General features: G+C 36.6%; 2 protein-coding genes and 2 long non-coding RNA genes across 6 annotated transcripts in view; 2 read left to right on the forward strand and 2 right to left on the reverse strand.

The window, feature by feature from the left end:
• Window positions 1-913: 913 nt before the first annotated feature.
• Window positions 914-7,503, reverse strand: arl6 (ADP-ribosylation factor-like 6). Its single transcript, XM_058771702.1, is given in 8 exon segments — window positions 914-1,950; window positions 2,558-2,613; window positions 6,232-6,361; window positions 6,805-6,899; window positions 7,022-7,090; window positions 7,204-7,265; window positions 7,382-7,416; window positions 7,419-7,503. Coding segments are annotated over 8 exon segments (558 nt in total). The 3' UTR covers window positions 914-1,924.
• On the forward strand, window positions 4,569-7,733 carry LOC131537973 (uncharacterized). The gene is made up of 4 exons (XR_009270444.1): window positions 4,569-4,853; window positions 6,235-6,340; window positions 6,569-6,702; window positions 7,468-7,733. It is a non-coding gene; the product is annotated as an uncharacterized LOC131537973 (long non-coding RNA).
• Window positions 7,734-10,115: 2,382 nt separating this feature from the next.
• The window catches only part of epha6 (eph receptor A6), a 122,529-nt gene continuing 105,761 nt past the window's right edge, over window positions 10,116-26,883 (reverse strand). For 2 of the 3 annotated variants that reach the window (XM_058771585.1, XM_058771576.1), the window contains exons 6-18: window positions 21,369-21,493; window positions 20,950-21,112; window positions 20,450-20,558; window positions 19,475-19,545; window positions 19,246-19,371; window positions 18,552-18,737; window positions 17,483-17,544; window positions 15,520-15,729; window positions 14,952-15,116; window positions 13,595-13,788; window positions 13,229-13,378; window positions 11,517-11,625; window positions 10,116-11,287 (exon numbers count right to left, since the gene is read on the reverse strand). In XM_058771585.1, the coding sequence (XP_058627568.1) occupies window positions 11,252-11,287; window positions 11,517-11,625; window positions 13,229-13,378; window positions 13,595-13,788; window positions 14,952-15,116; window positions 15,520-15,729; window positions 17,483-17,544; window positions 18,552-18,737; window positions 19,246-19,371; window positions 19,475-19,545; window positions 20,450-20,558; window positions 20,950-21,112; window positions 21,369-21,493 (1,706 nt within the window). In that variant the 3' untranslated portion in view covers window positions 10,116-11,251. The remainder of the gene's footprint in view (window positions 11,288-11,516; window positions 11,626-13,228; window positions 13,379-13,594; window positions 13,789-14,951; window positions 15,117-15,519; window positions 15,730-17,482; window positions 17,545-18,551; window positions 18,738-19,245; window positions 19,372-19,474; window positions 19,546-20,449; window positions 20,559-20,949; window positions 21,113-21,368; window positions 21,494-26,883) is intronic. The other variant, XM_058771592.1, reaches the window with a different exon arrangement.
• LOC131537979 (uncharacterized) lies at window positions 16,161-18,534 on the forward strand. The gene is made up of 3 exons (XR_009270445.1): window positions 16,161-16,515; window positions 17,489-17,569; window positions 17,891-18,534. It is a non-coding gene; the product is annotated as an uncharacterized LOC131537979 (long non-coding RNA).

Genomic DNA, 26,883 nt, shown 5'->3' on the forward strand with positions numbered 1-26,883 from the left:
ATTCCGTTTAGAGGTATTTTACAAGTATAATAGCAGATACCAGATCAATTCTGCCACAAAAGCTGCTTACACTACAACATATTGATAAACAGGCCAACAGCACTGGGAATTTTCTGTGTTTATAGTGTATCACACAATAAATATACTGTCAGTGTGTAGTGGTAAGGATTCTTCAAAGACCATTTCTGCAGGTCACATGGTTACATCAGTAGGTGGTGATAAGTATTCGTGCTAGGAGCAAATTATTGAATCATTCCTTTAGATGTTTTTTTCAGAAAAAAAAACACGCGTCATGCAGCATAAATCCTGCTTTGGTTTTGTTTTTTAACTGACTTCTATGATGGAGAAAAATAATCAAAGCAATTGCCAATACTGGGTCTAAAATGTAAGGTACTCTTTCGGTATACTGAACTAGCAATATCACACTCGTATTTGTGCAGTTGTTGTAATGATAATGCTTAAATCATGACATATAATTAAATGAGACGAAGCTCCAGCTGACGTCTCCAATGACAGCATAGTGCAGTCTTGGCACCACTAAGTATTTCAGTTGCCGGAAAAGACATAAAAGGAGTGTGATTCCATAAAAACGGCAGATGGCACTATGATTAGATGAGATTCTGCCATTTTCAGTAGCCTATATGACCGTGCTGATGTTGTGGTCTTAATGAGCAAGTGCATTGGATTTTCAACAACTATAATCACGGCCATGGTTCAACCACCCCCATAACAGCTGTCCTTCACACAGTTCAGACTCAAAGAGCTCTGGCCACACTGATTATTCAAAGAGAAAGAAGGATGAAGCTGTGTGCCACATTTTGGCATTGACTAGTCAGTTGATTATTGAAAATAAATAAATAAATAAATACAGAGAGAGACATATCCTGCATAGAGATAACCTTCATACACAGACTAAGCCCCAAATTTTGTTTATTCTTTAAACATTCTATTACAAGATCCCTTATTAATGAATAAAACAGCAAAATGTTTTGTTTAGAAAATATGTTAATATGTGAAAATGTACTTTGTCTAGACAAAACACGAGACAAAAATGCAGCAACATTTCCTTTACATATGCTTTTAAAACAAAATGTTTATGAAAAATAAATAACTCCAGAACAAAGAGGAACGTTTCCTTTGTGACCGTTTGAGGTGTCATAATTTCTCATTATCATACTGTTCAGAGGCAACATGCATACAATGCATGGAAAAGTAAATCATAGCAAAATAGTGACTAAACAGCACTACTGTATATCACTACAGTAACAAGCTTTGACCAATTTTACATTCCAAAGCAATGGAATAAACACTGACCGGGAATGTTTTCTATCTATTCAAAAACATAGCTAAGATATTAAATATTAGCCATTGTGCTCTGCTGTCTGAGAAACCTGTTACAGTGAGTTTCTCAACAGAACTACTTTACAGCATTGGCAGCCAAGAAGTGTAGTGTAATTCATCAAGAGAGAAGTGTAGTGTATGTATTCATCAAGACAGAAGGTGCAATGATCAAATACTAGATGCACTGTCACAGACAAATTTACACCTGATATTAGCATAATAGCTCAGGTGATCAACAGTGGTGAAATGTTTTTGATCTTACTCATCTTATACTTCCTGGATAACAGGGAATCTGTCAATCAATTATTGGGCTAATAGGTTAAACTTCACTAGTTAGGTGTAGCTTTAAAAGAAAACAACTGTCAGAATAACGTTTAACAATAAAAGTCTCGACTGACCACTTGTGATCAGATCAACTGAGACAGATGTTCATATACCTAGTGCAAACAGGGCCATAATCAAAGCCAAATTATTACACTACCAACCTAATTGATTTTAACATCAGCACAAAAGGTGAAGATCTGTTTTGTCTGGCTCCGCCATTGCAGCTGGTGACCTTGACTGTTTATATCTCAGGAGGGTTTTACGTTTTCATTGCTCTGATTTGATCTGTTAACGGGAGGGAAAAACAGAACAAGGATTTATACATTTTTTATAGATTTTGATACATTTTCAGATAAAGATGAGATCTTAAATGGTTGCGTTAACTGAACCAAACTAAAATACTGGGTAGAGGAAAACAGATGTCTGTGGACTTCATTTAATTGTTACTGACTTACTCAAATGCACCTCAAACAAAAAGAAGGAAAGGGGGTCTGAAATAGTTTTGGGCTGTATCTAATCTTTTGAGATACCATCATAATATTATTTGCCTTTGAATTTTTTCAATAAGGCCGAAATGAAATGTAAATTGGTGCAAGAATAAATACAGCCCAAATATGAGTTCTAACAGTTAAAGTTAAATTTAACTGTACAATTAACCAAGGATCTGAAGACATCTGGGAACTTAAACTTCAGTACTTACTGTGCAATTTGTTCTATGAGTGAAATAAAACACAAGAATATAAAATGCATTGAACATTTTAAACAGTTTATATAGTATATACATTTTTTTGGCACCCTTATTAAAAAGCATTTCAGCTCATCTCTGTAGAGACTAACAATTCAAAGACAAACAGGAAATTAGATGCACAAAACATGGAATAGGTGTATTTACCTTGCAGCCAGTCTACACCCTCCTGAAGACCTTCGCCTTTCACTGCATCACTTGCACTGTAATTTATGTAATATATGAATTTAATATGCTGTAAGTGTATTACATATATGCACAATACTGTTCAAACATTTGGGGTCAGTATTTCTTTTCAGTAAGTGGCAGTAAAGCGCTTACATTATTACAATGTTTTATTTCAAATACATTTTAAACTTTCTATTCATCAAAGAATCCACAAAAAAGTATCACCATTTCCACAAAAAAATAAAAATTAAGCAGCACAACTGTTTTCACATGAGCATATTATAAAGATTTCTCAAAGATCACGCGACACTGAAGACTGGAGTAATAGGTGCGTTCGACTTAAGGCAGCGGTGCGCAGATCGATCAAATTCTGACTTGAAGCAGTGCATGCCGGTTAGAAATTTTGTCCGACTTGAGATGGCGCCGACACCACGTGACTGTCACGTGTGGCATCAAAGTGCCTCGAGAGCGTTTCGAGAGCAGCAGCCTCCAGAGCGACTGCAGGAGCGCTGATGACTACACAGCTGTTTCACTATTGGCCAGATTCACCGCATGACAATGATCACGTGTGTTTCGGGTTTATTCTAACCTTTTCAATTCCAATAATGCTCACAAATCTGAGTTTTTATGAACAGCAAAAGCTTTTTATTCATTTTTTTTTTTTTTTTACTGTAGTCACAATTATATTGAGTCCTGTTTATCAAAAACACTGATAAAAGCATATGATTATGCTGAACTTTATTCTTGAACAGAAGGCGCTGTATTAAGCAGTATATAAAAAGTTTTCTGTTGCTCATAAAAACGTTTCTAAAACGTCTGTGTATTTGACAAATACTGCATTTTATTCCCTTCATCTGTGATAGAGTATGCAAGCACTGCGTGAGCATCACTAACAGGAGCAGAACATGTCCGTTTTCAACTCCGCCCCTGACTGCAAGCGGCTGCTCTCGTTGATCGCCGTCTGTAGCCGTGTTTCAAGTCTAACGCGCCTAATGACTGCTGAGAATTCAGCTTTGCTTCACAGGAATGCATTACATTTTAAAATATATTAAGACAGAAAACAAATTATTTTAAATTGTAAAAAATATTTCACAATACTACTGTTTTTACTGTATTTTTGATCAAACATCAAAATACTGCTTTGGTGAGCATAATAAACTTCTCTCTCTCTCTCTCTCTCTCTATATATATATATATGAAGAGTTCATTTGCAAAAACCGATAAACGCCACTTTCAAAAAATTGCCATGCATTATTCTCATATAGCGCGATCTGAACCCCAAACACATTGTGTCAAAAAAGCCGGTATTGTCCACTTTGAAGGCATCGCGAGTTCACGTCTTACTGCAGAAGCAGACAAGCACTCTGAGGCGCGTTAGACTTGAAACACGGCTACAGACGGCGATCAACGAGAGCAGCCGCTTGCAGTCAGGGGCGGAGTTGAAAACGGACATGTTCTGCTCCTGTTAGTGATGCTCACGCAGTGCTTGCATACTCTATCACAGATGAAGGGAATAAAATGCAGGATTTGTCAAATACACAGACGTTTCAGAAGCGCTTTTATGAGCAACAGAAACACTTTTTATATACTGCTTAATACAGCGCCGTCTGTTCAAGAATAAAGTTCAACGTAAACATATAGGCCTACTATTTAAATTTTAATAAAGTGGGGGTATATGCTTTCATCAGTGTTTTATGATACACATGACTCAATATAACATTGCGACTACAGTAATAGCTTTTACTGTTCTAAAAACACAGATGTTAGAAACAGGTCATTGTTGTCCTGGTGCATTTGGCCAATCCTGAAACAGCTGTGTCACCATCAGCGCTCCTGCAGTCGCTCTGGAGAAACTGCGGCGAGTCAGCCAGCTGCTCTCCAAACCTCTCGCGGTACTTTGATGCCACACGTGACAGTGACGTGGCGTCGGCGCCGGTTCAAGTCGGACTAAATTTCTAACCGGCATGCACTGCTTCAAGTCAGCCGCCGATCGTTCTGCGCAGTGCTGCATGAAGTCGAACGCACCTATTGTTTGTGAACAGAAGCCGATAAGTCCATTCTAGCGAATCAGCGCGCTGTATTCAGGTCAGGTGACAACTTTCACTTTGAAAAGACCTGCTAGCTGAGAAGAGTTTCGTCAAAGCTGACTAAAAGTGATCGAGGATGGATAATTTCGGCGAATTTGATGAACCCGTTATATCTTCTTCAGGGCGTAAAAGGAAAATAAAAGCTGAAACGTTTTCACGGTGCCTTGCAAAAGCAGCACATTACAATGGTGAGGGAAAGCTCCGTGTATTGCGTGTAATCACATACAGTCTATGATCACAACAACAACAACAACAACGTTTGTCATATAAAGAGATTAATTTACAAAATTTAAACAAGTGTTTTTTTAAATTCTAAAACATGAAATCTGCTTTTGCCAAAAAAGGACTTTGAGTTATTTGCTTTTGCTATAAAACAAAGTTATCGGTTTTTGCAAATGAACCCTTCACACACACACACACACACACACACACACACATATATATATATATATTTAAATATTAATAAATAAACCTACATTTGGAGAAAAAATAAATAAATAAAAACACACGCACAACCTCTTCAGCATTATTCAGACAGGGCAGGTTTACCCTGAGGAGATTAAGCAAATTCGTCACAGACATACTTTGTGATTGTGTTATTAACATCTGAATTGAACATGTCTCACGCAACCTTTGTAAAAATCAAAGAGCAAATTACCTACCCTGCCGAGCTCAGGGTTCCTCTGAAAAATCTAATTCCGTCTGGATAGGAATGCTTGTCACTGCGGTATGTAACACTTTTCCTCATTTATTATGACATTTGTTGAAATCTGTAACTAAAGCTAAACCTCTTAATGCGCTGCCTGCTGCATTAGCTTGGTGATTTATGTACCTCTGACATCCCATCCAATGTACAAAGAAAATTAAATCAATAAAGAGTACCTTAATTGTGTAATATAATTAAAGAGTTCAGTTTAATCAATTATGCATACATTATAAATAATTATTTCACTTATATAAACCTTGTTTATTTTAAGTCCTTCCACTTTGCCCACATCTTGACAAACAGACCTTAAGCCCCGTTCACACCATGAACGATAACTATAAAGATAACTATAAAGATGACCCCAAAGGTCAGGGAAGTAGGCTACCTTTTCTTCCCAACCAAAATGAAAATGAGGCTGTGAGGGATAGAAGCAGCCTACAGTGCATTCAAAGGATTGTACAGTGCATTCAACTTTCGGTAGACAAAAATTAAATAAAACAGTTTTGAAATTTGTGAATTGTGAAAATTATGTGATTTAGGATCTTTAGTGCTTGCCATTGTAAAGACTGCAAGTCTATCCCTAACAGATAACAGTTTTCATCCTTGTTAAATTCAGCATGACGTCTAATCTAAGGTATATAGACTCTTCAACTCCCAATCAATAATAATTTCTGAGATCCCAATCTCAACCAAATCAGTATATGAAACGCATTGCAGATGTGCAATTAATAACTGTAACTTAAACAGTGTTTTGAAAGTAAACCTTGTCTGAATAGTGCTTTACATTTTTTTAATTATGCAAATTATTTCAATGCAAGCAGACCACAATCTAACGAAAAATAATTATTTTGTTTTCTTACCAGATATGCCATGGTTTGTCCTTAATGCTTTCCAGACACAAGAGCTGGGAGACCTTTACTGCAGACAGTGCATCTCTGAGGTCCATCTTGTTGGCAAAGAAGAGTATAGGTATCCTTCTGTGTTTAATATCTAAGCATGCCCAGAAAAAACATGCATGAGCTTTAGGGTGCTTTTAAAAGGAATTCACCCAAAAATGAAGATTTACTGAAAATGTACTCCTCCTCAGGCCATCCAAGATGTAGATGAGTATGTTTCTTACTAACATGCAGCTTTCTGCTTTACAACATGTTAACTGATAAACTGGAGTCATGTGGATTATTGTGATGTGTTTATCAGCTCTTTGGACTCTCATTCTGACGGCACCCATTCACTGCTAAGGATCCAGTGGTAAGAAAGAGATGCAATGCTAAATTTCACCAAATCTGTTCCCATGAAAGAACAAACTCGTCAACATCTTGGAAGCCCTGTGGGTGAGTACATTTTCAGCAAATTTTCATTTTTGGGTGCACTATTGCTTTAATTTAGATCTAACTGAAAATGATGACTAATACAGAGATTACTGAAAAATGTACCAGGGTGATTCAAAAGGGTATCCAATTCTTCTTTTGCCACCACCATTCTTAGTTTATCACCACTGTCAATCACAAATATGACGGCCTGACCCTCCCTGAAAACAACATAACAAGGATAAACACAAAAAACACAGATCGATTCTAAAGTAACGTTAGGTGATGGCACTCCATTAGCTCAGTAAACACACTCAGATAAGCCTACATCAGAGAAACTCACTTGTAATAGTGCTCCCACAGATTTCTATATCTGCCCTGCCCTGACATGTCGAACACTGTGAAAGAAAGACTTTGTGGATAACAGGGATATTGTGTTAGTAAGATTTTTGAGAAAGGACAAATGGTTTTCAGAAACTAAGAATTGAATGACATTATCTATAGTTAACACTTTCAAATATTCACCTTGAGGTCTTAAACTTTTCTATGCTGAAACCTATAGTTGGGACAATGTCTTGAGCCTGAGCCTGCAAGGAAAAAAGGCAATATCACAATTGTGAGCTCACATACAACACAGAAATCAAATGAACATACAAAAACAAACTATTTTATATTCGAGTTCATAGACAGGAGTGAGACATACATTGGACGGCTTTAGCTGGTTGATGATGGTAGTTTTCCACTGTTGTCCAGACCTAAACACAGCACGTTCACTTCCTTCTTCTTCAGGCCCAGCCACCCTGCAAGCTTATCAAAAAGCCCCATTTGCCTATTTGGATGGGACGCTTCTGGAAAGAGATCGCATCAAAGACCTTTTAGTATTCGATGGAGACGGGCATCGTTGGCTATCAGCGGCTGGTCTGATAAGAAAATGAGCTTGTTCTCTTCTTCTTTTTTTTTAATAATCCGATTTAAGTGAATTAACTTGAGCTGCGAGCAGACACACAGCTTGCAACCTGCACTAAAGGCTGTAGTACATTAACCTAATTAATTACGTGAATCTGTAAACTAGCAGCAGTATGTGCATGATGCCCGTATCTTGGGTCTAAAGAAAACACACACCACCTGTTGTGTATCGGACTACAGTAGTAGCCTATATGAAACGTACATTTCAGTCGCATAATATAGCTTTACACATGTATCCATCAATCAATTAATCCAATGACAGCAGAGATAGCGGCATTATAACGTGTTGAAGTGTCGTAGGTCAGAAACACATGAACGTACTACCGTAAAAGCGTAATCTACGAGAACAGCTTGTAATCCTCTGAGCTCATTAGCACACGGGCTAGCGCTTCACATATACACGAGACTGCTAAAATAATCCAGACACTTCCGTTTCTGCTGTTTGTTCTGTTAAACACTCAAATAAATCCACATCCACACGGTTGACATTTTCTGCAAAGCTAAGGTTAAAGTTACTGTTTCCATATTTGTTGCAGAAGACGGCTAGCTGGTTGGCTAACCTGCTCTTTCGGTCTACTGTAAGCTACATGGACAAAAATCTTTCTTACTTTTCTGCTCCGGCTCTGCTCAAGTTGTATGTTGTCTATGTTTTGGTTAAATGTGATTTCGCGTGCATAAGTCCCATTCATATACGTCCAGTGCAGATGGAGAGCCGCAAACACACTTCTCTGGCGTCCTGGAAACCCTAGAAAACTCTCCCACACACACACCGTTGCTAGGAGACAGATGACGCCTCTTCTCTCGACTCACATGTTTACTTCAGAGCGCCATCACATGGACGATGTCAGAACTGTAGCTTTGTGTAAAAAAAATAAATAAATAAATAAAAAAGATTTCCAGAAATCGTGTCATGATTTCTGAAGCATGCTAATTTTTTTAAACGCAATTTTAAAAAATTGATTCACCTTTTGGCATTATATGACAGGGCATGCTTTTTTCTTTTAATTACAAAATAGCCCCTGAAAATGCCTTTGTAATTTTGTTTTACCTTTGTCCAACGCCCAGACATTCAATCTAAAACTATAAAACTCTGATGTTATGGATTATTATAATTTAAATTAGTATTAATCTAAACGTTCACAAGTTTTTGTAAACGTTCTTTTACTAAAGAAACCCTTATTATTAAAAAAAAAATATATATATATATATATATATATATATAAATGCATCATTCATTCAAAATGGCAAGTTTTTAAAATGAAATTAAATCACATTATATTAATAAATGGGAGCAGAATTGTAACACAGGTTAACTGAAGCAAACCTTGTTGTACAAGTTTTCATTGATGTATACCCAACTTTGGTTTCTGTGTCACAACCCATTACCATGGCATTCTTTACACCATACTGTTTAAGCTGCTATATTATTATTATTTTAATAAACATATTAATGGTTTGAAAATAGTATTTCAAGCTAAGCATTTTATTCATGATAATCACTATTTTGTAACAGCCTGGCAGTAGTGGAGAGAGAATAACTAACCAGAATAACCTATTTTTGAAAAAAAAATAAACCTAGTGAACTCACATTTTTCATTATGCCTATAGACATTAGGGGAAATAGATGACTGGGTTTCATTAGACATTCAACTGCTGAAGTCAGTAAGGTCTGTAATTACAGTAATAGTTAACATTTTAATCAAATTGATTACATTTTATGATGACTAATCAAATCTCAATTTTCATTGTATGTACACATCAAAATCCACTTTTTGGACTGTTTTTGCTTGTAATCGGTGCTTGATCTGTGCATGTCTCTCTCTCCTGATTCAGACAAAACAACTTCTTCACTGGAGAAAGCAATGATATGAATAGATGTCTCAGATTTTAGCTGGAGGCAACAGTTTAAAGTAAAAAAAAAAAAAAACATCATGATGGACTTGTTTATTACAAACTTGCAACTTGTGGATTGTTGTGATGCTTTTATCAGCTCTCATTCTGACGGCACCCATTCACTGCAGAGGATCCATTGGTGAGGCAAGTGATGTAATGCTAAATTTCTCCAAATCTGTTCTGATGAAGAAACAAACTCATTTAAATCTTGGATTGCCTGAGGGCGAGGGTGACATTTTTAGCAAATTTTCATTTTTGGCTGAACTAAGACCTGCAAATACTGTTAAGGTCATTGCACACTGAGTCCGAAATTTTCACGTGCGTTTTTCCGTATTCCTCATCCTTTCCTATCAAATGCATGCTACAGATGCGAAAACGCAGAAAATCAAACCTGATCCGAATTGTTTTATGACGGACGAAAATTTTGTACTCAGTGTGCAATGACCTTTACAGCTAAATTTCATGTAGCTTCTTCATGATTTCATTTTGTAATATATTTGAAAGCAAAACCGCAGTCATCATTTTTTGCTTGTGATAGACTCACAAAAAAAAAAAAAAAACACAAGAAATATCTGTTATCATTTATTTTTACAAACATTCAACCTATATCCCCTTTATCTCTCTGTACTCTTTATAAATTATAAAAAATAATGTACAATTAGTTTACTATGAACAATACATTATGACCTGATTGCCCAGAGTTTTCCCTTGCCCTGCTTGAAGTAAGCACTCGGTTCTCTTGCGCTTTTGACGTTTGCACATTGCAACTTGAAGTTTGTCAAATGGTCTCAGTGTCCCGAACATGTGTTTAGGTACAAAGAGCCAGTCGAAGGATGGGGGCCTATATCAGCTAATGCACATGGTACAGTATTGTGCGTTTGTATGTCTGGTGGAAGCGAAAGAGACTGCAAATGTGTATGTTGCCACTGAAGTTATGTGTGTATGTAGGCCTGCTGTGTTGGGAAAAATACTTGCCAACATGCAGAGTGCTATATTGTCATGTCCTCTATATGAGAACATTTTACTGCAACCTGTCACCTCAATGATTCTCCACTGACTATATGACAATAGTTTCATAGTCGCAAGGCAAACTGATAAAATATCAGAGGTGTCTATAGAATCTGTACACCATAGTAGACTGAACAAATGTGTGCAGTTCTCAAATCTCAGTCTGAATGGATTTGTCTAAGTTTGTTCAATTTGACCGTGGTGCACAGGAGTAAGAAAATGGCTTACAGTCTTCTGAAAGGTCAGACTTTTACCACCTCGCTGACAGCCTGAGGAAGTCAATGGTTTTGTGTGGCATTTTTTTTTTTTTCAACAGAGCAAGATAAAGCTCTCCACTGCCTACCTTGACTCTTTTCTTGGTTTTCTAAAGACTGCACATATTGCTTAGAAAAGGAACTAAACAAAAGGCAACCAAAAAAGAAACAAAGTCACACGTACATATAAATATCAGGATAAATATCAGATGTGATAAACAATGTATAATAGCCATTTAAAGCTGAAGACATTCAACAGATCCGTAGTCTCTCATTTCAGAGGCATGATGAATAAACCAGGAAAATCTCTTAAGACACATAATTTAATACATTAAAATAGCAAATATGCTATTCAAAGTTCTCAGGTTTGGAGTCCAGTCAATCACAGAACTTGCAGGATGATTGACAGATGACATCTTCGTAACAACAGAATGGTGCCATTGTTTCATTGTTTACTGTGCTTCCTCCGGGTAAATGGTCCAATTTTCCTGTTACACACAGTTCATCAAGAAGACAAACAATTCATGACATTAAGCATGTTTCTTCATGGTCTTTGAGATAGCTGGATTATGATAGAAACAGAGGCTGTGGAGCATGTCTCATGATGACAGACAGACAGTCCAGACCTGAAGGGTGTGGGTGTGTGTGTGTGTGTGTGTGTGCTGGGAGAAGCGCTTGTATGAGAGTATGTGTATGTGTATATGTGGGTTTTCATACATGGAAGCCACTCTGTTGAACGTGGAGGAACTGCAGTCGTAGTGCTTGTATGCTGCTCACTATCCTCCTCTGGTGGCCAATCAGAGACACTCCGATTCTTCTCACATCACTGTTGAGAAAACAACAGGAGGAGACTTCTGAAACTGAGGCAATTCATTGGCAAGTTCATGATGAGTAAAATGTGATTTATTGGATAAAACTAATTTACTGCTCGAAAAACCCACATTTTTTTTTACGGGACTAAAGATGTACAAAGGTAAAAGGCATATTTGATTTTATTCTCCTCTTAACCACTAGATGGCACAAAAACTCACCACAGCACTTTTATAAATGTCTAATATGCAGGTGGAAATTTGGCTGATACTCAACACAATTACGGGCAGCAACATAAAGTTGGTTCTGTTCTAATTTGATCTAATATTTATGGAAGCTTGTTTACACCACTGAATGAATGAATGAATGAATGAATAAATAAAGTATTTGTGACTTTTTATCTCCCAATTCTGACTTTTTTTACCCCTTAGAATTACAGGATGTAAAAGATTGCCTTTTTTTATATTTTCTATTTAGTGGCAGAAACATGTTTTTTTATAAAGATTTATTTATTTATTTATTTCCCAAATGATTTATGTAGCAAATGGGAAATTATAAAATTACAGAATATATTTTGAGACAAAGTCTTGATAATGATTTTCAGTTTTGTTGATGGTAATTTGATCAACACTGAAGAATTATGTAAAAATATGGCATTTGGGGTAAAAAGCTCCCATACTGTTGAGGCCAAAAGCACAATAACTGACATGATAATAATAGCTGGCTGAATTTTCCATTTGTTGACATGTCATGGATGGTCCATATAATTTGTTAGGCTGGGTGTACACCTTTGACATAACATCCAAACAATCACCAAATATATGATATTAATCATATGATATAGTAATATATATATATATATATATATATATATTCTATAAAGCCATGTTGGATTATTATGGGATGCCCTTAAAACTGTGTAAAATGGTTTCAGAATCTTTTCTTTTTGTATATTTTTGGTAACACTTTAGAATAGGGAACACATATTCACTATTAATTACGTGTTTTCCCTCAATAAACTCCCTCAAAAATGTGTTAAGTTAAGGTATTGGGTCGGGTTAAAGGATCTAGAACATGGTCATGCAGAATAAGGCATTGATATGTGCTTTATAAATAAACAGCCAATATGCTTGTAATATGCATGCTAATAAGCAACTAGTTATTAGTGAGAATTGGACCTTAAAATAAAGTGTTACCATATTTTTTTATGACAGTATATTTATTAAACAAAAATAAATTATTTTATTAATTAAAATAAACGTTATGATGTATTTACCTACAAAATGTGTTTCTCCATCTATGTTAAAAAAAAAACAAAAAAAAACATTTATATTTTTTTCTGCAATCATACACAATGGTTGTAGTGAATAGCACTTTTCTTTCTTAAGATGTGCCTTTTGCTGTGGTGTATTCCACTCAAATGTAGCATTTGTTTGCTTTGCTAGATGACAATAATTGCAAATTAGCATATCAGAATAGTCTTTTAAAGCAAGCCAACTAAATTGAACTAAACCCACTAAAGAGAGTGATCATGCAAAACAACACCTGGAACCTAAATGGAGTGTAAAAAAAAAAAAGCAATGAGCAGGACACCACGCAGTAGTTTTGACTCCACGTACTCAATACTCATGGTGGATATGGAATCCAGGGTTGTGTATCCTGCTGCTATGAAGTTGTTCTTGTACTGACTCATTTTGATAGAATCCAACCAATCACCGATAGATATGAAGAGAGGGTAGTCTGGCATATCCTCAGGGGATTCTGGGAAGCTGTTTAGACACACAACACATACTGTATGTGAAACAACAAGAGTTTGGCTCACGTTTCCCACAAGGCAAGAGACAACAGTTCAGTGCAATCAGAGTAAACACTAACAATTTCAGTTTAAACTGATCATTTCAACACTCGCACTCATTTTGATTATAGTAAGCAATTAAGTAAGCAATTAAAATGTTGATTTTGAAATGTTTTTGTGATCATTCTACCTATTTACATCTTCCACCAGTGTGAGCAGGCTGCTGGGATTGCGGATCAGCTTGTCTAGGAAGCTGACAACATCATTAAACAGTGGCCGCCGACTGCGTTCCTTCTGCCAGCAGAGAAGCATGAGCTGGTGCAGGGCCACGGGGCAGCCCATGGGCGCAGGCAGTCTGTAGCCCTCCTCTATGGACAGAATTACCTGCAGGAAGACACACGGAACTCTATTGGGATAAAAAATTCTACAAGACCATGTTTGCAAACACAATTTTAGGGATGCCATCACTGGCATGCAATTATTTAGCCAATGCTAATGAAACACTTCAGTCAATGAAAATTAAATTAGGCCACATGCTAAGGAAGTTGATTTTACATTGGAATTAAATGTGCAATTTATGGAAGCTTGTTTCTGCCATGGGAAAAAAAAAATTAAATAAAATAAATTTACATTTTTATCTCACAATTATGACTTTTTCCTCACAATTGACCATATGCACGATTACTTCCTGGTTTTAGATAAACCAACTCAGTCATTTCCGGTCAAGTGCACTGTGCCGAAAGGGGAGCGTCCTTTGCTCGGTTTCTCTACATAATCCATTCACAGTTTGAAGAAAAGTTTTATTTGTCTAAGAGAACAAAATGTCCACGTATACTGTTTCAGGAATGACAAAAGCAAATGTTAAATTTACGCGAGTGAATCCGTTAAATTATGCGCCGAGTCATTGCTATGATTGACAGTGATGAGATGTAAATTATCTTTTTAAAATCTATCTATCTATCTATCTATATAAATTAGTTAATTAATTAATTTACTTTTGAAGTTCTGTAGCAGAAACAAGCTTCCATAGTAATTTACCAAATTACAAATTCTGAGAAATTCAACAAATAATAGCGTCATTATCAAAATAAAATAATTACATGTTTTATATACAGTATACGCACTGTAAAAAGTGATAGTAAAAAGTGAAGTAAATAATAATTTTAAAAAAAGTTAAGTGAACTTGACAATTCGCTTAACTTATTATTTTTTTTAATTATCATTTACTTAAAAATTTTAAGGCAACGGGTTTCCTCAATTTTTTTAAGTTAAGTCAACTTATCACTTTTTACAGTGTATATATATATATATATATATACACACACACATTCTCTCTCTCTCTCTCTCTCTATATATATATATATATATATAATATTTGTAATAAAACATTTGAAGGTTTACACGAAACTGAAATTGAAAAATATTGAATGCTGTTTACGGCATATATTTTGGCAAAAAATCTGAAATACATTTTGGCCAGAAAAAAATGCCTTAGAAAACTCTATTGTTCAGAATTTCGTAGAATTAGAATAAACCAAGTGACTCACATCTTGGTTGGACATCTCCCAGTAGGGCCTTTCTCCATATGACATCACTTCCCACATGACAATACCGTAGCTCCAAGCATCACTGGCCGAGGAAAACTTTCTGTAGGCAATAGCCTCTGGAGCTGTCCAGCGGATGGGGATTTTACCCCCCTGACAAAACAAAATCTTTGCCTTTTATTATAATTGCAAGCAGCATCACTTTGTGTTTCCTATACAATCAAAAGAGATTGCTTGTTATGTAATGATGAGTCATAATTGAGCTTTTCTTGGAATATACGTGTATAAAATTACACACTCAGACCCCGTATCAAAAAGTTCAGATGTATTCAGACACATTTAGCATCTTATTATAAATCTAATTACTCAATCACTCCTCAGAGTAAGCCCTTAATCTCATGTTATACTGCTTAGATAAATTCAGTCGCATTCACTAACACACGACGAGCAGAGTAGTGCTAAACTCCAGAGATTCTGCAGCTTTGGCTGTCTAAGGAGCACAGATTGTTATTAACTCTGAACGGCCCTGAATTTAAATGGACCAATATTGAAGCGGTTGTATGTGGCTTACTGTGGTGGTGTAAGCTGCCTCCGGGTCGTCCTCCAGCACCCTGGACAGACCGAAGTCCGACACCTTACACACCAGGTTGTCATCCACTAGAATATTTCGAGCTGCCAGGTCCCGGTGGACATAGCCGATGTCGGACAGGTACATCATACCTGAGGCAATGCCACGCAGCATACCAACCAGCTGGATCACGGTGAAGTGTCCGTCATGCTTCTACAAAAGAAGAGAGAAGAGAAGAGGAGGACAGGCAAGAAAAGAAATAGAGAGGTTTATCACAATGAACAATAAAAAATATTCACCTTTAAACCAGATCTGACAGCAGAAATTGCTGAATAAAGTTGTTATTTTTTGTTTCTTTGCACACACAAAGTATTCTTTTGCTTCATAACATTAAGGTTGAACACTGATGTCACATGGACTATTTTAACAATGTCCTTACTACCTTTCTGGGTCTTGAACGTGTCAGTTGTGTTGTTGTCTATGCAGGGTCATAAAGCTCTCGATTTAATCAAAAATATCTTAATTTGTGGTCTGATGACGAACAAAGGTCTTACGGGTTTGGAACAACATGAGGGTGAGTAATTAATGACAGAATCTTTATTTTTGGGTGAACTATCCCTTTAAAGCTTGTGTTTGGATTTTTTCGGGAATCCCGCGGGATGGGAAACAAAATCGCTACGAATCACGTGATTGGGACGGGACAGGAAAAAATGTCATCGGGAGTGGGCGGGACCGGGAATAGCAATGATACCCAACTTTATACACAAATATACCTTTTATATAAATAAACTATAAACTGTATATTTTAATTCTGAGCTCAATTCTAGTTGCCCTGTCGCGCTCTCCTCCTGTTTGCTTTGGTGTGGCTGGTTAAGTGAATGACGCAGTCTGTGACGGACAGATCGTTAACGGCTGGTCTGTGTGGTAATACTCGGGCAGGACATACAAACGCTCACCTATCATTCATCGACCTCAAATATGGCTTTTCATCCGAAAGATGTACGTAGTAGCAACTTTACATGGCCGCTCAATATGATATTAACCTAGAGAAATGTGCGCTATTGAAGTGTTTGTGTGGAGAGTGGAAGCTGAATAGCGCGCTCGCTGCAGGACTACTTTCTGTCTACTTACTGTCTACATTCAAATGAAAAAAATAAAAAAATCAAATAGAAAACGTGTGTGTTAGCATGGATGATTTACATGAAATTTAATGTGTGTGCAATGCACACTGTGCATTGTTTAAGCTGGCTTTCAGTTCAATATAATAACAAAAAACGACATTTTGGAAAATGTCAACAAAAACGAGCAAAAACAACAACACGGGAGTGGGAGGGAATGGGAGTCATTCTTCCGGGACTGGAACGGGACGGGATTTCCCCCCAGGTTTTTTGTGGGATTGGGACGGGATGAGATTTTTTTTTTTTGTGGGAGTGGGACGGGAGAGGTTTGAAAATCCACTCCCGTGTCACCCTCTAGTTTGGATAGTAGTTGATGAATACATTACAGTAGATGCTAAGAATGTTTTTATTTTTTTATTTTATTTTTATTTTTAATAACATTATAGCTTTGCTTTAAATTGAGGAATGAAATTCAGTATCAGTTGAGAACTGATAACCAAGAATGAACGAATGAATGAATGAACAAACAAATTAATGAATTAACTAATAAGCAACTAGGTAATAGAATTGGTCCCTATACTATAGTATTACCGAAATATCTTGATTTTTAGTAATTTTAAATTATTTTATTGCTTGTTTTGTTTGCTGCAGACCCCAAATGGACCCCAGCCCCCTAGTTGAGAACCATGGTTTTAGGCTGTCACACCGCAGGACATGTCAACTTTCTAAAAGCATTTCATATCAGCTATCGATCTGTTGGCAAATTAGAAAATGCTCTCTCTAGATAGGTCCTGTTTATGAGCAATGTCAGGTGTGGTGTGCCATATTAATGAATTGAGTTCTTGTACCCTCAGAAAAGAGTCCAAGGAGCCATTCTCCATGTATTCCACCACTATCATCACAGGCCGACCTACAAAGAGGAAAACAGGACACCTGTAAGTAATGGACTAGGTTATACAGAAAGAAACAGAGAGAAATGGGACAGAAATTGCTACATTACTCAACTGTGTTTTTGTGTGACTTCAAGTCAAACCCAAAAGTTCACACTTTTGCCTTCATCAATAGTGCTTAGTTTCTATGAAATTAGTGTATAATGCTTCTACATTAACATCTGCAGTATAACTCAATCATTTTAATTAACTACTCCAAACAGCCGTAGTTAATCTCTAGTAGCATGGTAGTTCCAAATAGATGAAAGACATGACACAACACTAGAATCATACACAGAGTCTTTTGTTTCTTCTTTTTTTCTGGAGGTTGCAGGCAGTTTGATTTGAAGCGTGAAATCAGTGATTGTCTACATGTCAGACCGAAGCTGTGAGTGTATCAAACTTGGCAGAGAAACACGTTTGTTTTTTGCAGAGAGAAAACAGCTCTTGGCTGATGATGATCCAAGTTATTCTGTAATCAGTTTCATTCAGACAATTCACATCCTCGATGATCAATATCAGTACTTCATGATTTCCTCATCTGTTTTATTTATGCATTTATTTGTTTATGCCCTGCCATGCTGGAGTTGTGTTAAACACATTACTGAAGGGTATCACATTAATGTTCAAATGTTGGGCTAAGTAAGGCTTTTTTTCTTTTATTCAGCAAGGATGCATTAAATTGTTCAAAAGTAATAGTAATGACATTTGTTACAAAAATACTTTTTTTTCAAATAAATGCTGTACTTCTGAACTTTCTATTCATCAAATGATCTTGAAAGAAAAAAAGTATTATGGATTCCATAAAAATATTAAACTGTTTTAAAATTGCAGCAAATCAACATATGATTTCTGAAGGATCAATAGGCACTGAAGTCTGGAGTAATGGCCGCTGAAAATTCAAGATCAGACATTTCAATGGTATTATGGATATATTAAACAGCTGTTTGAATCTTCAGAAGGCAAAAGAATGCAAAAAGTTTCTTACTCTTTGTAACCACACCCTCCAGTCTGATGATGTTAGGATTATCAAACTGCCCCATGATGCTCGCCTCTCGCAGGAAATCCCGTCTCTGACGCTCAGTGTATCCCCCCTTCAGAGTCTTTATAGCCACAGGAATTTCCTTTTTTCCTGGGATACGGAGCCGGCCACTGCACACCTCCCCAAACTCACCTGCAGAATACACTCAAGTCTATATTCACTGTCATAACATTTAGGGTTACTGCTTACATTTGTATATACTACACACTAGGTGGCAGTCAAACTATATCAAAGACACAAATTCACAAGTCTCTTTGTGGCAATTATTTCACATTTAATTATTTCCTACTTATTTCATTGAAGATTAGATTCTAATCATTTTGTCTTCTGAGAATAACAAAGTGATTTTTCAGAGATGCATTTAAGAGCCTAACTGTGAAAATGATCTGAAATATATTTTAATTAGACACATTAGAGAAACCAGAGCCTAGATCTAGAGAATAAAGGACAGAAAGATAAATTAAGAAATCTGAAGCAGCTTTTTTTAACGTTTTTGAAGAACTTGATCTTCTAAACAATTTATTTTTAACTCATGACACACTTTCATTTTATATCTTGCTGCAGAAATAGCAGGAGTAGATTATGGGCTACTGATTATCAGACTGAGCTATAAAAAGTGAGCTATAAAAAGCGCTCTGACCTGCTCCGATGACTCTTTCGATTCGGATACGAGATGGATCGATTTCCTTGGCAAACTCATGAACGGCCTGTGAGGGGTCCTCGTAAGTGTCCGGGTCAATGTAAGTCTTTAATCCCGGGAATGGCACTATAAAAACATGTCAAAGGTTGAAATCTGTATTTTTTTTCCTGAATACATTTAAAATATGATTATACAGTATGTGAGTGAGTGTGTAATTAAGATCTCATACCATGCCCATTTTGATACTGTGTTCTTTTTTTGTCTTCTGACTTTATCTTCGATTTTATGTACCACTGACACCTGTTCAAATAAAAAGAAATGTAACTGATCAATTATTTTTTTGTTGATGTACGTTACATAACAAAATTAGAGACTTCAGCGCTGTCCTTGGTGCTGAATTATGATTGGTAACCAGAAAGACTCAAGACATATGGGCGAACAGCTCCTCAAATGTTGAAATTAAAATAATGCTCCTCCAGGGAGAACATCTCAAGAGTGTTCAATTGTAAATTAATTTCTTTTTTCGACAAATGAAGACACTGATTCTGTCCGTCATCAAGAGCTCTTGATTTATTTGAGAGCTGCTCACAACAGCCTCCCTGCAAACCTGCACAAGCAGCTGAACACGGAGCCATCAGCCCCTGCAGCTGTGCGAGGATGTGATGGCACAGGGGCTGGCTGAGTGAGGTTTCACACAGCGCACTGCACATGCTGATACTGCGAATCACAGGACTGTGTGGCATGTTTAAGCTTGCTGTCAGTCTCACAGCAGGCCATTTCATGGCAGCAGACACGGCCGCTGCCGGGAGGCTGCAGCATTCCGACTAATTAGGCAGCGACATGGCTCAGCCAATCGGAAAATAGGAAGGTGCTCCGTGGCCAACAGGCCTATTAGGAGATGGCTGGATAAGCAAGGAGCTAAATTAAGGGTAAATGAATGAAAGAAAATACATATCCATGACATTCACAGACAGACAGACAGACAGACAGATAGATAGATAGGCTAAAAGAAAGATAGATAGATAGATAGATAGATAGATAGATAGATAGATAGATAGATAGATAGATAGATAGATAGATAGATAGACTAAAAGAAAGATAGACTGAGACAGACAGACAGACAGACAGATAGATAGATACATACATCTGTTCATCTATCCTGGAGCATATTTACCTGCCCCTTCATTATTTGCTCCCTCATTACCTGCCAGTGATGAGAAGGAACAGGGTGAGAATGATGAGGAGAGAGAAGCCCCCCACTGTGGCTGTAACAATCACCAACACCTGGCCCTGATCAGCTGCCTCCTCAGAGTCTGACATAGTGAAAGTGTGTGTGTGTGTGTGTGTGAAAGAGCAAGAGAGTGAGAAAGAAAGAGAAAGAAACACAAAACAATGAAGTCACTTTCAAGTTTACGCTCGGTCTGTCAGAGGGGCTTCCATCAGACTCAGAAATAGATTTAACACCAGGAGAATGGTTGGTGAGTCTTTAAATACACATGCTGCACTAAGATAAACCAAAAAGCAGAACTGAAATCATACAGCAGTTGAAGTCATTCACAACATATAATGTTCCCTTCTGACATTTGTTTAAAACTCTTCTCACGTCGCTGACACGGCGTGACCACCATCTCAGAAAATTGGGCATAACTGCAGTGTTTTAGGCTAATAGGTATTGAAATGAGGCATTTCTAGAGAAACTCATACTCTCATCTCCTGTGGCGAATTCAAACTTGGTGCTGTAACTGCTGTAGCCGGCGAGGGTACGAGCGCGCACGTGGAAAGCGTAAACCGTGGAGGGCTTCAGTCCGGTCACTATCACGCTCGGAGACTTCGTACGTGTAGAGGAGTAACTTAACTGTTCCTGTTCCTATGAATATAAAGGTAGAAAGAAAACAAGATTCTTCATTTAGCATACTGTTCCTTATGTAACTGATGTTTTTATTTTTATTTTAAGGCATCTTTACACAGCTGAGTTAAAGCTGTTTTTTGACTTCTCAAAATTATGATAAATAAAGACAATAAAGACACATAAAAGTCTGAGTAAAGTTATAATTGATGCGTGAATGCACTTATGCCACCGCTGAGCAGCTTTTAATGATTTAAAAACGAAGCTGGTGAGTAACCTTTTCATAATACTTGATCTCGTAGTCCAGGATGGCAGCATGCGGCTGCTCAGTTTCCTGCCAGGAGAGGGCGATACTAGTTTCAGATGCCCAGTCTTTTCTCACCACACCTACCAGAGACGGACCTGAAAGGCAAAAACAATTAGTTAGTGATGGTGAATTTATTTTATTTTTAATTTTTTTCTGATGCAATGAGGGTTTCAATATGTACTGAAAATGGGTTTGTTACTATAAGCTTTTCTTAACAGGTCACTTTACTGCCATCTGGTGCTTGAAATGATAAACAGCACCTACAAACCATTGTCACAAAACACCTGGTTTTACAATATGCTACTTAGCGGTTTTTTCCAGTAATGCCATTATATATTAATAAAGGTTATAAATTGATTAATAAAAAAATATTATAATTGGCTTACACTTTATATGGTAACACTTTATTTTAAGGTGTCCTTGTTACAGTGTAATTATACATTTAAGTACTGAGTAACAGTAATTACATGTACTTACTATATGGTTAGGGTTTAGCTTTGGGCTACTTGCATGTAGTTATGCATAATTTATTGTTATTATAATAGTTAGTACATGTAACAATGTTACACACCTTAAAATAGTGTGACCCAGAATTGCAAATAAATCACATAAAAGCACAATTCATCATTGTTTGTGTACCCTCTCCTATTATTATTTCTTCTTCTTTTCACCATTAAACTTTGGCTTAATAGTTGAATGTGTGGATATTTGTTTGTTAGACTCATTACTGTGTTTGATTGATTTGTATTTCTTATTATTTTTTAAAATCTTATTTAGTTATTCTGGTTCTTAAATCACATATTGATGAAGTTACTTTTTGAGCTGGAAATAAATAAATAAATTAAAAGCTTTGGACATTATATACACCTGTGCTGGCAAAAGCAATTAAGCTCTGATACTGTGTTTCCATTTAATCGAAATGTTATTTTCCTTCCTTTTAACACAATTGTCTTTGAAATCTTGAACATCATTGTAATTAGTCAGCTCTGCTTATGCTATGTGAAGATAATGCACTCAGTCATGGCTCAGTCAGGTGGAAGAACCCATGAAAAACACAAGGAAAATCCATTAAGGATCTGCATCTGAGGCCATTTACAATTAGCACAATTAATGAAGTCTATAAGCCTCTGCACTTTAGATGACGGTTTGTGCACATGCACACATGAACACGCTCAAACAATCATATACACCACAAAAACTGTTTGCTGCTGCTTTCTAATACTGTACACTTTCAAGAAACCATTTAGCTTTTTTCTCTTCTTTCACCTCAGCGACTAAAATGACGCCCACAGGTAGGTGGAGTTGATCTCTAATTGAATCCTGGAGCAGATTAAAGTAGTGGGTGAATGGCATTAGCTTGACTGATTGAATTTCTCCCAGGTAAATATTCACTCTGGAAGCCTACTGAGACTGCCAGCACAGTAATCACTACCTCTGTCAAAGTAATCAATCTCTCACTGTTAAAACAGCTGGGAAAATATAAGGGGTGGACAGGGAACGGGAGGCTTTTAGGTATTGCAAGTTGCAGAGAGAGAGGATTTGGGCAGCCGGTAAACAGTAGAGAGCAGCGTTCAGTGATGTGCAGCATTGGGCGGCACTGCCTGACGTCCTCTGGGATATCAGCGAAAGTGATTTGGAGAGAAAATAAGAGAATAAGACATCGGTTTGCTAGGGTTACCACCTGTGACACAATCTCTGTCTCTGTCAGTCTTTCTCAGTAACCACAAGGGCTTTATCTAAATGTGCGATGCTGTCTATCTTCCATCTACTACGTCTCTGCAAATTTGCTGTGTGGAGATATATTGGAACGGTGTTTGATGAGACCCCCATGTTGTTTGTCTGACCTGACTCAGCACGGCGGGAGACGCCACGCGCTGAATCTCTCTCATGAGAGGCAGCTCATATTTTATTGAGAGAGGACGGCCAGCACAGCTCGTGACATCTGACTACTTTAGATGAGCGCAGGTTTGCACAGAAATATTGAAGACAGAGTGACTGTGGAGAACAGGCAGCACCTTAATAAATGATGAAGCCTCATCATGTCGCTATTTACAGAGGTAGAGATTGATTTCAGAATGAAATACTACACAGGAAGGAGAGGGCAAAAACGTCTTTTCTGTGACTGCCTGACCTTAGCTCGGGTTGTCAGCAGGTGAAAGGGCAGGAGGCTGAACTTGGTTGGATAAACAAAATGACATTATGACTCAAAACAGACCCAGTGAAGGACAGCCAGGGAGCTAGTTCACGATTTATTCAATATTTATCTTCAATATCTTTAAATCTTTAATGGCACATTGGACAATCAGTCGGAAAATATTCTGAAACACATGCACTACAGTTCAAAAATGTAGGGTCATTTTTTAGACTTTTATTTAATACTTTTACTCAGTAAGAAAGCTTTAAATTGGTCAAAAGTGACAGTAAACGCATTTATAATGTTATAAAACATTTATATTTTATTCTATTCATCAAATAATCCTGAAAAAAAAAAATGCATCAAGGATTCCTTAAAATCTATAAACTGTTTTCAACATAATAATCAGATATGTTTCTTGAGCAGCAAATCAGCATAATAGAATGATTTCTGAATGATCACAGGACACTGAAGACTGAAGTAGTGTCTGCTGAAAGTTTGCATCACATGAAATTTCAACATACTTTACAAAAAAAAAAAAAAAAAAAAAATATATATATATATATATATATATATATATATATATATATATATATATATATATATATATATATATATATATATAGTAGTAATATTTCTGTTTTACTGTATTTTTGATTGATTAAATTCAGCCTTAGACTTTGCATTAAATGCATGAATATATTTAATATTAGTATTTTATGTTCAAAATAGTATGCAATAAAGTATTAAAAAAAAAATTCAGTTCAGGAAATAATTCAGAAGACTGATTTAAACTGCCAAGTCTCTTTTTGATTGGTTTCGTGTGCTGTTCAATGATTTTAAGAATTTTTTTCCTCATTGCGGTAAATTTTGTTTTTCAACATTATCATTTACAGTTTACATAATTCAGCTTACTTTTGGGTTATTTTGTGACTTTTTATTGAAAAACAATAAATCAAACTAGAGTTCAATATGTCTGCAACTTTCAAGCTTACTGCTAGGCCATGATTCTGAAGTACTCACAAAGTTCTGATGCCATTTCTGACAAAAACATGATCATTTTATTTTGTTTCCTCAAACCACATTGCGAACAGAATTGTTCATCCAACTGTGCAGAATGCTGAATTGTCATAACAAGCCTTAGTTGGTAATTAGCCTGAAGCATCAACGATCACGCAAGAAACCGAAAGGAGAAACTGCTAACACAAACACATTCAAACATATACATTCAAAACGAAGAAAAAAATTGAGGTGCTTAATGTACAGTCATTATGCGGAGCTGACCTGCATTTTTATTTTAATTAGCTGTCCTGCTCCGCTTAAGGGGAGCTTCCATTGACTTTCACCCCCGAATCATTCCAGACCCTTTATGGAGGCTGCACAATGCCTAAATGATGAGTTTCCCACATAATCAGCAATCACACCACTCTAGTCAAGCAATCACCAAAGCCAGATTAAGGATAATTGGATGTTGCTTGTTTTCGCAGGGTGTGTGTGTGTGTGTGTGTGTTTTTTTTTTTTTTTAAAACATCACATTCTCTTGTAGAGAGTTTACCAAAATGACTGGAAATGTGGAACATAAAAAAATGCACATGCTTTGTGAGCACAATTACTGAACACACAACCTAAGTTCTTGTTTTATCGATGTGGCTCAGGAGGAGACATGCAAATAGAAACTGTCCTTGCATCTACATTGCTCTGAGATTTCAAAAGATTTCTTACATGCATGAGAGGAAGCGAGGGAAAAAGAGAGCTCCTTTAATGCACATTTTTCTTCTATTTCCCATGGCTTGACAGATTTCACTCCCTCCCGCCCTGTCCTAGAATTATATACAAGATTAAAAAGAAAATGCTTCCCTATGGCTCCTATAATCTTCTCCTCTAAGTGTATCTCATGTAGTCCTGTTACAATAAGTGAACACGCTCATCTGAGAGTGCTAAACCTGAGCTCACCACAGCTGAGCATTAGAAATGTGTAGGTGGAGCTGCGGCATAGCGGTTAGTGCATATATAAGATGCAGGTTTAAATCCAATTCATTAATTGAATCCAGTTATTTTAACACATACAGTTGTGCTCATAAGTTTACATACCCCTTGCAGAATGTGTAAAATGTTTTAATAATTGAATCAAAATAAGAGGGATCATGAAAATTGCATGTTATTTTTTATTTAGTACTGTCCTGAATAAGCTATTTCACATAACAGAAGTTTACATATACTCCACAAGACAAAATAATAACTGAATTTATAAAAATGACCCCGTTCCAAAGTTTACATACCCTTGAATCTTAATACTATGTGCCATTTCCTGGATGATCCACGACTGCTTTTATATTTTGTGATAGTTGGTGATGATGAGTCCCTCATTGGTCCTGAGCAGTTTTCAGAAAAATCCTCCAGCTCCTGCACATTCTTTGGTTTTCCAGCATCTTCTGCATATTTGAACCCTTTCTAAAAGTGACTGTATGATTTTGAGATCCATATTTTCACACTGAGTACAACTCATACACAACTATTACAAAAGCTGAAAACATTTACTGATGCTCAAGAAGGCAACACAATGCATTAAGAGCTGGGGGATGTAAACCTTTGAACAGGATGTGGATATGTTAAATACTTTTAATTTTGTTCAACGATCATATTATTTCATTTAGTACTGGAGCGCAGAAGCTACATAAATACTTACATGTTTTCCAGAAGACAAAATAAGTACAATTTACCCTGATCATCCAATTTAAAATGTTTACACCCCCCGTCTCTTAATGCATTGTGTAGCCTTCTTGATCTTGACCATCAGTACATGTTTTCACCTTTTGTAATAGTTGTGCATGAGTCCCTCAATTGTCCTCAGTGTTTAAAGATGGATTTCAAAATCACACAATGTTGGAAAGGGTTCAAATATGCAGAAGATGCTGGAAAACCAAAGAATGTGCAGGAGCTGGAGGATTCTGCTCAGGACCAAACAAGGGACTCATGAACAATTATCACAAAATATAAAAATAGTTGTGGATCATCCAGAAAATGACATAGTATTAAGATTCAAGGGTATGCAAACTTTTGAATGGGGTCATTTTTATAAATTCAGCTATTATTTTGTCTTGTGGAGTATATGTAAACATCTGTTATGTGAAATAGCTTATTCAGGACAGTACTAAATAAAAAATAACATGTAATTTTCATGATCCCTCTTATTTTGTAATACATTCTGCAAGGTGTATGTAAACTTATGAGCACAACTGTATATATGTAATAAAAATGGAACAAATTAATCATGCACAATGATCCATATGTAAATTCCATAATAAGAAATTTTACTACCATCAGAGCAATTAAAGCCTAAAGTAGCCTATT

The sequence above is a fragment of the Onychostoma macrolepis genome, chromosome 01 (genome assembly GCF_012432095.1).
Source record: "Onychostoma macrolepis isolate SWU-2019 chromosome 01, ASM1243209v1, whole genome shotgun sequence".
Taxonomy (NCBI): Eukaryota; Metazoa; Chordata; class Actinopteri; order Cypriniformes; family Cyprinidae; genus Onychostoma; species Onychostoma macrolepis.